Consider the following 11,489-nt stretch of genomic DNA (forward strand, 5'->3'; position numbering starts at 1 on the left):
ACCGCAGATCCTGGGCGCTGAGTCCAAACCCAGCATGGAAGAGGCTCCCCATGGGAACGGAGCACTTTCTGGTTATTATGATCAAAGCAGTAAGGGCTGGATCAGAAAGCAAGGATCCCAAGCCCAGGAATGGGGTTACAGAACAAAGCGTGAGGCAGAGGAAGAGGAAAGAGGCAGAGGTCTGAGCTGGGTGGCTGGTGGCTAGACATCACTGACATCCTCCCCCTCCTCCTGTGACACACCTTATTGTTGGGGAGAGGGAATCAGGCCGCCTGCCCCAGAGGTGGAAGGACAGGTCAGTTACTAGAACCCAGGCTCTTAGCTCCACCCCATGATGGGACCCACTCAGTTCCCTAAATGACCTATGCAGAGATGGGGAAATACATGCAGTGGGAGAGGACCTGGGACACCACCTTCCCCTCTGCTCTCTTCACAGCCCCTCATGTTCCAAAGGCCCCGGTGTGCCCAGATGGGGACATTTGTTAGCAGGCCTACTTTGCCCAGAGTTGCTAAGGTACCTGGGTGTGTTCAGTGGTTTGCCTCCTCCAGGGAGCCAGGCAGACGAGATTCAGTCCCTCATGGAGCTGCTGGGTCCATTGTGGGGAGATGGACCCAAACAAATGACAACAGTGCAGGGCAGCATCATGGCAACACGGGAGAGTGTAGCAGCTCTCCATCTGGGGGCCAGGGTGGGCCTTGCCAGGAGGGGGCACCTGTGCCAGCTTGCAAAGGATGAGCAGGAGTTGGTCAGGAAAGGCAGGGGACTGGTGAGGGGCATGCTGAGCAGAGGGAACCAGCACACCTGGGTTAGGAGGGGAGGGAGGGATATCCGCTTGGGAAGGGCCTCCACCAGGCTCCGAAGTGTGGACTTTATCCTGAGGTTATGGGGGATACCTCGGAGGCTTACTGGAAAAAGAGAAGAGGATGAGGACCATCCCTTCTGGTTTGAACAGGGCTCCACCCTCTTACTATCTGCGTGGCCTCGGCACACCGCGAGCCTGCGCTTGCCCTCTCTGGCTGTTGAGAAGATGACATGAGTAAATGCTTGGGAACAGCTTAGACCTGCTGAGGGTACTACGAAAGTGGGCTGGGACTATCACTACCACCATCACCCAGAAGCACGAGCCCTATGCAGGGTCCCTTCTCAGCGTTTGCTGTCACCCTCTGGAAGATCTCCCGCCTGCTCTGTTGTTCGGAGGAACCCAGTGAGATCAGCTGTGAATGTGCTTTGCTTTGCACAAAGGGGAGGGCTGCTCGGAACACGAGCTCTCCTACCACATGGCCAACGGCAGCTGGCAGGAGACTGAGGCTGTGGAGAGATGGAGGGGTGGGTGTGAAGGCGGCACACGAGTCTAACCCCAGTGGGTTCCAAGAGGGGCCCGCCCACCTGACCAGGGAGGACATGCCAACTGGGATCTCACAAGGCCCTCCGCGGAGCATCACATGGCAAGGCTCCCACCCCAGGCCTCTGCGGAAGAGGGAAAGGGCACCAGGCAAGTCACATGAGCCAAACGACAGTCAGCAGAGCAGACACTTCTCAACCCCCACCCCCACCTGAACGACAGCTCTGCCCCAGCCACAGGGTAGAGAAGGGGTGAGAATGACCTGAGTGCCCATGTGTATTTCCATCCACGCCGATCCTTCCAGCGTGAGGGCCTGGGGAGCAGCAGGCACCACAACGGGCCTGGGACACTGAGGAGAGCCAAACTGAGGTGGCCTTGCCTTGGTGGAACTGCCTTCCAAACAGGAGGAAACATGAACAGACCATGATGGGTGCTGGCAATCTCTTTGGGTATATGACCCCTGAAACCCCTTCCTGGAGCTGGGGGCCCCCTCCACACTAACAGACATCAGAGCCCAGCCTCCTGTGCCCTCCGGCCCAGAAGCCCCACCTGGGCTCAGACACAGAGGGCTGCACCAAACCCACTCCAGCCACCAAAGGTGCCACTGGCCACCCTAAACGAGCAGCAGTCGGGGCCAGGATGGTAGTGTGTGCCCCCAGCTGCTAAGGCCCCAGGTCTAGCTCCTCTCAGAGAGTCTGAAGGCTTTGAACAGACTCCTCATCTGCAGCCAAAATGGCTTCACAAACAGGGAAAGTGTGGCACAGGCAGGTTTTGGGATGGGCCCATGCAGCTGAATTCATACCCAGGCAGAGTGCTCGCCATCCAGCCTGGGGAGGTGGGACTGTCATCTTGCTTTTAGAGAAGAGGGAGCCAGGGCAGGCTCAGGGCAGGGACATGACCTCTCTGAACTTGACCAAGTCCTCACTGAGTGCCTGCAATAGTAGTTACTCTCCAAGTCCAGGATAATCCGATCCTCAGTCCTCACGCACATGGGGATACTGGGGCACAGGACATGAGTGACTCACCTAGACTGATACACATGGACTCAGTACCAATGACTGGCACCACTGGGTTCAAAGCCCAAGCCCTGTGCTGCCTCTCATGTTACTGCTACTTCCAAGACCCAGGAATGAGGCCATTGGGAGCACCAGAGTCTCCCACTGGAAACCTTTGGCCAGATGTGTTCTGGAATCCAGAATTTCCTGGGTTTTAGAAGAGTGTCTGATACTTTATTATTTGAAGACTCCAGCAGGGTCTGGGCTAGTTTTTAGAGCTTTCGGGATCTAGGAAGCGTGGGACCTAAAGAGACTGTGCAGATGAAGCCACTGCTGAGGTCCCACAGGGGAAGTACAAACTCCCAGTGGCACAGCCCACAACCCCCCACCCCCACCCCACCCGAGGGCAGGATGAACTGACTGGGGGCGGGGAGCTCAGAGACCCAGGGAGAGAGTGCATGGGGAAACCTTAGAGGTGTTACAGAAAACACTGGCAATGGCAGAACCTTCTGGGGGAGGGAGAGGTTCAGGTAAAGCTGGTGATTAATCAATGAAGTCAAATGTCAGCTATTAGCAAAGCCACAAGCCGCAGCCTACAGGCTCCTGGCCTATGGCCACCTCCCCAAGTCTCCAGGCCTTGGTCTCCCTGCTCCGCATCACCCCCACCCCAGAAAGTTGTTAAAACACCAGAAATGCCCCTTCCTAACACCTCTGCTGGCTCCCTGCACCCTCAGGCTCACGTGGCCTATGGAGGGGAGGTTGGGAGGGGCCCTCTGTCTCTCCCACCTTCTCTAGCCTCACCTCTGACCCTCCTGCCTCCACCTCAGAAAGACTGGCTTTTTTCTGTTCCTCGAATGCACTCTGCGCCTCCAACCTATGCATATACATCCAACTGCTCCCCACCTGGCTGACCTGTGGGTTATTTAGGCCTCAGATGGCCCCTTCTCCAGGACGCTGTCTTTGCCGTGCCCACCCACATACACCCCATGAGCTCTTCTTAATCTGAGTCCAGGCCTCCTAGTTTGATTAGAATTGTTTACCGTGTGTCTCTGTCACTTGACTGTGACCTCCATGGAGGCAGGGACTGGGCCTTTCTTCTTCCTGCCCCCTTCCCCCTAACACCCGGCATGGTCACACCACACTCAGTGAATGGCTGGTCACTGGGTCACTGAGTCACACATTCAGTCAGGATGTACTGAGTATCTACCACATACCAGCCACTATGCAGCACAGGAAGAACGTGGGCCAAGAGTTAGAACAAGTACCCACTGCTGAACACAGAGAAGCAGCATGGACCTCCCAGACTCCAGAGCTCTCTGAGAAGCACAGCACACCCCTCCTGGGCCAGGCCCTTTACTGTCTGCTTCTCATCCCTGCCACACCCTGCAAGGCCAAACCTGTCATCTCCATTTAATAAAGGGCTGTGGGTAATAAATGAAGGAACTATATGGCACACAGAACTGAATGCAGCAACCTGCCGAAGCTCACACAGCCAGTACCCAGGAGCGAAGAGAGCAAACTCAAGCGACTGCCTGGGTTTGAACCCAGGCTCAAACATTTACTGGCTTTGTGACCTCAGATAAGGTACTTACCTTCCTGTGCCTCTATTGCCTCATCTACAAATCGGGAAGAATAGCACCTACCTCCAGGGGTGGCTGTGAGATTCAGCTGAGACAATACACTTAGCCCAGTGGTGGGCACATGGAAGGCAATGAGGGTGACTACCCAGATCATCCAGATGGCAGGGCTTTCAACGCGGGCCCCTCTGTGCTCTACTACAGCACACTGCCTTCCCAGCTCCAGTTTTAGCAGTTGCCTCAAGCCAGAATTCAACCTCCTTCAGGTCTGTGAGGTCAACCCCAGCAACCTTTGAACTGAGGTCTGGAAGGCAATCTTGGGATTGCATGCTGAACAGCTGAGCTCTGAGCAGAAAGCTAAACCCAGCCATCAGAACTGCCTAGGGAGCTTTCTAGAAATACGGATTTCCCCATCCCCAGAGGCTGCCTCAGTTACGGCCAGTCTAGCTCAGGGCACCTGGTTCCATGACTCTTAACACTTTTGCAACTAAATGCCAGGCAAAGACTCACGGGAGCTGCGGTGTCCGTGCCCAGAAACACGCATGCCTGCGCCTCCATCCACTTGCACAGTGACTAGTTACTGAGTGCACACAATGTTTCTGTGCTCTTTCTGGGGGCTCATGACAGATGCCAAAGCCAGCCTGCAGATCGCTGAGGGAAAGCCCCTGTCCTGGCACAGACTGGATTAGCTCCTTCAAGAAGCTTTCTCCCAATACCAGCATGGAATATTAAACCTAAGGAAAGCCTCACTCCTTTGACATTCGTTCAGTGCCCAAGCCCTCCTGAGAGTCAGACCAAGGTCACAGAGGTGACGTGCACACAATCTTTGCCCTTGCAGAGGGATATACGATGCAAACACAAATAAAGGGATGGAGGAGGAAAGAATGAGGGCGGCCTGCAGGAGTCTGAGTGTGCGAGAGGATCGGCCTGGCAGAGCAGTCACGCACACCACAGTGCTGCTGGCTCAGCCATGGCCCAACAAAGCAGAGGTCTGGGGTGCTGGGGCCCGTTCTGCAGAGGGGACTAAGGCCCAGGGACAGCTGTAACTTGCCCAAAGTCACCAGGCAGTATGTGGAGAGGCTGTGGCTAACACTTCAAGTCTAGAATCTCAGTATACCCTTGTTGCCTCTCAGGCTGGGGGCCCTAAGACATTTCAGCCCAGAGACTGGGCAACCTGCCCATGGTCACCCAGCTAGTAACAGATGGAATCTGGCCTGGAGCCCAAGGTCTTTCCCACACCCAGTAAGGGACAGCTGGGGCACCCACCTCGGAGGAGTAGGCCTCTGAGGGATAGCAGGGTTCGGATGGGGAGGTGCCGGGGGGGGGAAGGATGACTGATAATGGAAGGGAACACACTACAGGTGGGGGTAGAGGACTGGCAGTGATGGGAAAACACAGGGGAGACATCTGCTAAGTGTTCACTATGAACCCTGTTATCTTACTTAATCCTCAGGATCACCTGAAGAGGAGGTACTTGAGGCAGCTGCATTTTACAGACAGAAAACTCACAGACAGACAGAACAACTGCCCAGAGTCCCAAGGCAGGGTCTATGTGCCAACACCAGCAGTAGGGGGTGAAGAGGGTCCCAGATGGAAACCAAGGCAAAGGCGTCAGAGCTGCCCCTCACAACCCCACTCCCTTACTTCCCAGCAACACTAGCGCTTATGCTAAAATGAGCAGATTCTTTTAACAGAGGGCCTCTTTCTACCACTGACAGGTGCATTTCTACTTGTCAAACCAGTTTCAAGGACTAAATCTGCAGCACAGATTCCAAAGAGAACAAACAGTAAGGAAGGCCTTTCCAACCTCTTTGATTTCCATTTAAGAACACCATGGCCACTGCCCCCCAGAGGTCCTGCACGCTAGGGTCCCCTTCACCCTGCAGACACGTCCACTGCACATGAGTGCCCTGGTGGGCAAAAAGCCCCCTCCCCCACTCCAGGACGGACTCTCTGGGGCCGGAGGTCAGGGAGTGGAGAATGAGTCACTGGCAGGACTGGAGGGATGGGGGAGACAAGCCTCCCAGACCATGGCGGGTGTCCCACGTCACGTGCTCTCCAATGCCTGCCTTGCCTGCCATGCCAGCCCCACATGTTTGCCCCATACAACTGCATTCAGCTGCAACTGGGAAGCTGAGCTGAGCCCCGGATCATTCCTGCAGTTTGGTCTGCAAGGACTCCTGGTATGAGTCTGGCCTTGGCCCCCAGAAGACCTGGGGCTCCAAGGCCCGCCATCAGGAGAGGGTGGGGTACATCCAGCTAGCCTCTCCTCTGCTGGCACCCACCTCCACCCACTGGGGAGACTGGAGCACCCAGCTGCCCAGCTGTGCTGAGACAGCCTCTTCCATTCACAATTTCCATCCCACCTCCTCCCCCAGCTTCACTTCCCATCTACATCAAACAGCCTTGTCTTGGAGACACTGCCCCACCCGGTTCATCCCATCCGCTCAGATATCCTGGGTGGTCAGCAGGTCAGGGATCGCAGTTTTATAGATGAGGAAACAAACAAGCTCAGCAAGAACAAGGGCCCTGCCAGAGGCCACAGCAGCACGCTGCTGCCAGGGAGGCCCGGGAGCCCAGGCTAGCAGGCAGTCGCAGGCATAGCTTCACCCCTTCCAGGATGGCTGCACACATGCCCACCCACGCTTACTCAACCATGATTACCGCACGTCCTTCGAGGGGCTGAGGAAAGTGGAAACAAGGGCGGACAGTGTGTGCTCTCCCATTCCAGTGGCAGGGAGGGAGCACCACTGTGAAAACGAACATGTAAGGTCACATCAGATGGCCATTAGCGTAGTGGGGGAAAGCAGGGCCCCCCCCCCCCGGCACTGGCGGCAGGTGGGGCTGCTCTGGCAGCCCCCCGGGAACTGGCAGCAGGTGGGGCTGCTCCGGCAGATGGGAGCCGGGAAGGAGCCTCTGAGTGCTGAGCTGGGTTAAGCCTCATAGGCCGAGACCCTCCCTCACAAGCTCCCTCCTCCAGATCGGCTCACCTCCAGGAATCCCCCAACACGTGAGCTCCAGCATGCACCCCCAGGGCCTCCCACCCAGCTGGGCCACCACTCCAGGCCCAGTCCCACCTCTTCTCCACCCCAGCCAGAGGCTCTAACGGGGCCTGGCCAAGCTCATCCCCAGAAAGCTCTGCTGAGCAGGCAACCTGTGCTGGAACCCTGGTTCCTCTGTGCTGCATTCTTCCAGCCTGGGATGCTCCTGCCACCCCGTCAACTCAACCCCTGGCTCAGACAACTTCTCCATCACTATGATGAAAGAACATCTTCTGAATAACTTTTCTTCCAATTCAGACCTGCCAACTCCTCCTTCACCCCTGGCCTTGGAATCGTATTATCACAGCAGGCCCCCAGAATAACCCCTCCATCATCCTTCCCTCTAGGTCCTCAGCTCAAATTGTACCCCCTCTCCTTCCCACAGCTTAGAGACTAACGCCGACAAATCCCCCATTCCTCCTCTAGACCTATCAACTCCCCGCTGCAGCCCCAGCCAACCTCCTTGGCCCAATTTTCTGTACTGAGTTTCTTTTTCTACAGCCTGAGAGGCTCCCACTTCCCTCAGTTCCAGGCCTCCCTGGGCACAGAGGCCAGCCACCTGCTCCCCAGCATTGACAGGCCCTCTAACAATCTCCTGTCGTGCAAATCCCACTGTCTGAACTCACCAACTTCACCAATGATCTGTCCTCTTGCTGGGACCCGAGATCATATAACTCCTTCACTCCCAGGCCAACTCCTCATCCCCTCTCCCAGCCAAGGCGGAGCAACTCTTCCAGCCCGCAAGTTGATCATTGTTCCATGCCGTCAGCCTCCACCTCAGACCCACTGACTCCACTGGAGTGTGAGTCCTGACCTTGCTGTCCCTCTCTAACCTTCCAGAAAGGAGAGATTCCCCCACCACCTGACTCAGTTATCACCACCTCCACCCCTTACCCAGCGCAGACCAATCAGCAACCATCTTCTCAACTCCTCCCAGCCAGACTCCAAGCAACCCTCTTTCTTGTCCATTTTTCCCTTTTCAAACTCCTCCACTGCCATGGAAAACAGTAAAATATAATAGCAGCTGCTACATATATGGCAGGAGCTTACAAAGAATATCTATTTAATCCTGACAACCTCCCCGCAGCAGAAATCAGCACCTCCATTTGCAGAGAAAGAAACAGGAGGCTCAAGGAGGAAAAGCAGCTCACTCAAAGCTAAACAGCTGGTTACACACAGCTGTGCCTCTTCTGGGAACCTGAAGACCAGAAACTTCATCCCACCCCACCCACTACGCCACCATGACCCTCCGACCCACGGACTGACCATCCTCTCTTCTCCTCGTCCTAGGCCCACAGACTTACTACAATCTCTGCCCTTCTCCAGAAGCCTGTGAAGCAGAAACATACAGGCCCCAACCTCCATGAACCAGCTACCTCAGACTGGCCCCTAAAATGACCAATGTCACTAACATCACCCCTGAAACACCCAACAATAACTGCAACTTCGCGTAGGTTCATCCTGTCAATTACTTTTCATATACAATCTTATTTAATCCTCATTTAAAAGCATATGGCAGAGGTATTATCATCCACTTTAGAGATGGGAAAATTGAGGCTCAAAGGAGTTATGTAACCAGCCTGAAGTTGTGAAGTGCGCAAATGGGAGTCAGGATTTGAACTGGAGCCTCTGCTCTTCACCACTCTGCTCCGCCTTTTACTGTTTCCTCCTTCCTGCTCTTGACTCCCTGGACTGCACACCATGCTATAGCCAGGGCCCATTCTGACTCTACCCTTCCTCAGCCCCATTACCCCAAGCCCTCCAACCCAAAGTGACCACCTATGCCTGGGGCCTGGAGCCCAACGTTTTGGCAGACTCCCAATGCCAACAATCTTAAATTAACCACTGCCTCTTTAACATTAACTAGCCAAACTGGCATATATTATGGTGGGCTCCCTGTGTGTTCAGCTTCCAATTACCATGGCTCCCTCTCTCAAGTCAAAGCCACCAATCACTCCACTGCCCACACACTAACAACAATCCCTGCCCTTTTACCAGGGCCAAAAGACCAATTTCTATAGAGCCAGGGCCAGTCTGATCCCTCTCTTTTCAGGCTCCACCTCAGCAAGGCTGACAGACTTCTCCAGCATTTTAACAGACTCAACACTGCTGTCCATCTCTGGAGTGACTTTCCACCTTTCCAGGCCTATGGGTAAAACACACTCCTCCAGCTGCCCTGTCCATTGCAACACTGACCTGACCTTCTCCAAGGGACCTATAATCCAGGGGCTTGTTTCTCCTGATATCTCAAGCTAACAAACTTTTTTAATGCTCTCACCTTCTACTGACCAGCAACTCCAATACCCCAACTCTTCCTCTGGGGAAAAAAAACACACACACACACACATCCTTCTATGGCCAGGCACCAAAGTTCCTCTGCTCCGGAACGACTGAAAATACTCTGCTTCCCTTTTTGGGGAGAGGAAGAGGAGGCATCCAGTGACTTTTCTTCTTAATGCCAAGATCTAACACCTCCTCCGACTATCTCACCCACCCCCAAGGTGACCACCAACTCTGCTCCTTTTCTGAGAGTTTATCTAGCCTTCCTTTTCTCAGCCCCAGGATTTACTGACCCCCTCGAGCCACAGTCCAGGTTTATTCCTCTTCCTCCCTTCAGCCTCCCTTCAGCCAAGAAAATGAGCAACATGACCACCTCTTGCACCCCCAAGGCTTGCAGATCAGTAACTTAACCTCTTTCCACACCCCCACCGGCCAATCAAATTCCTCCAACTGCCCTTTCTGAGCGATTGTTGACCCACTCTTCCTCCCCTGACTGCTTTCTCTATCCTTCTCTGGGTAAAGTATTAACTCAAGGGCTACCGCCTTCCCAATCTCGCAAGCCACCAAACTTTAATTGCTTATCGTTTTAATTCCTGAAAGAACCACCTTTCAGCTTCCCTTGGAGCAGGAGCAAGGAGAGACAGTGGGCATTAAACCAGCTACTTTTCATCTTCTCAACTCAATCTCTAACCCCCTGCAGCTCTCAATTGACGACCTTCTCCTTAAATCATCATTAGGTGCAACTTATTGAGTGCCCCCTCTGTGCCCTGCGCTGCACCGACTCCCGGGTCCCCCAAGCGCCCGCGCCCCGGCGGTAGCTACCGTGTCTCCAGGGGTCTTTGGGTTCCACGGCCCCGGACACGATATCCTCGTCGGAGGGGAACGTGACGCGCTTGGCCGCAGCCTTGAGGCGCCCGTCGACTGGGGGCGATGAGGGGCTGGGAGACCGGGCCTCGGCGGGGGCCTCCTCGGCGTCGCCGTCCGCGCCCGGCCCGGGCGGCGCCTCCTGCGGCGGGATCTCCATCACCGCCGCCGCCGCCTCACGGGGGCCCCGGAGACATGCCCCGGGTCCCGGACTCGTCTCTCCGGGCCCGCCCGCCTTCCCGGGGCATGAGCTCTGCCGCTGCTTCAGGGGCTGGCTCGGTCTGCTCTCTGGTCGTCGTAGTCTTCGCCGCCGGGAGCCGGAGCGCGCCTCCCCCGAGCCCCGCGCGCGCCTGCTCGTTCGCAGCTGCACTTTCGTTAAGTCCCGTGAGCCCGCCGTACACCAAGAAAAACAGAATATTAATTTAAGCTATTTGCAGGTAGAATTGTCTCGCTGGGTTGGTGATGGAGGAGGAAAAAAGAGCAAAAAGAGCCACGGAGAAAAGAAACGTGAGTAGTGAATCTGCAGAATATGAGAGGCGGGGCGAAGTAGACGCCGTCTCCCAGAGCAGCGCGCAAGCGCGAACCTGAGCACCTCCCCCCTCTTCCTCCCCGCCTCAGTTTAGATAACTGAGGATCAGGCTCGCACATATTCGTCACGAGCTCAGACGACGACGGGAATGGAGATGCTCGAAATAAAACATCTGGTTGGCAGGGCTGGGACAACAGATAAGGAAAGAAATAAAAGGATGGAGAACTTGAAAGGCGATAGGACCTGTGTTGAGTATATGAATATAGGTGATGAATGCCAACAGACAGATCCTCTGGAGACGAAGCCTATGCCCCCTTACTAGTTAATCTCTAGCCTTCTATTTGCAGGCTGCAGTTTCATCAATAGTGCTCTGTATTTGGATACCGTTGCATAAAATACAGTTTAAAATTTAAAACTAAAATAAGTACGAACTGATAATGAGTATCATGGCCCTGATTTAAAACAAAACAAAACTGGGAATAGGAAGAAATTGCAAAGCGTGACGAATCTGCCAACTAAAATACCCGGCGATGGAGCAGGTAGATCAAACTAGAAGCTAACCGGCTGGAGCTCAAGGCACTCCACCCCTCCACTTCCCACTTCCGGGCTCAATTCAATAGCTAATATTCGCCTCCGCACTTTCGCTAGGCTTCCCCAGTCCATCCGGCAACCTTGGAGGGTGGAGGCGGAGCTAAAACAAGGGAGGGGGTACTTAGGGAGGAGCTAGCAACGTCGTTGCCAGGACAACTCGAGAGCTAGGCCGAGGACTAGCCGGAGGCGGTGTTGTGAATGGGCACGTGGGAGCTGAGGCTCTCCGCTTGCCCATTCAACATCATCGGGACGCCGCACTTCCGTGACTG

At 55.0% G+C, this 11,489-nt stretch overlaps 1 protein-coding gene across 2 annotated transcripts in view; it reads right to left on the reverse strand.

Annotated features, from left to right (window-relative positions):
• The window catches only part of PPP1R37 (protein phosphatase 1 regulatory subunit 37), a 36,157-nt gene extending 25,693 nt beyond the window's left edge, over positions 1-10,464 (reverse strand). For both annotated transcript variants that reach the window (XM_036885578.2, XM_036885577.2), the window contains exon 1: positions 10,059-10,464. In XM_036885578.2, the coding sequence (XP_036741473.2) occupies positions 10,059-10,260 (202 nt within the window). In that variant the 5' untranslated portion in view covers positions 10,261-10,464. The remainder of the gene's footprint in view (positions 1-10,058) is intronic.
• Between the last annotated feature and the right edge of the window lie 1,025 nt (positions 10,465-11,489).

This window comes from Manis pentadactyla, chromosome 15 (genome assembly GCF_030020395.1).
Source record: "Manis pentadactyla isolate mManPen7 chromosome 15, mManPen7.hap1, whole genome shotgun sequence".
NCBI classification, from domain to species: domain Eukaryota; kingdom Metazoa; phylum Chordata; class Mammalia; order Pholidota; family Manidae; genus Manis; species Manis pentadactyla.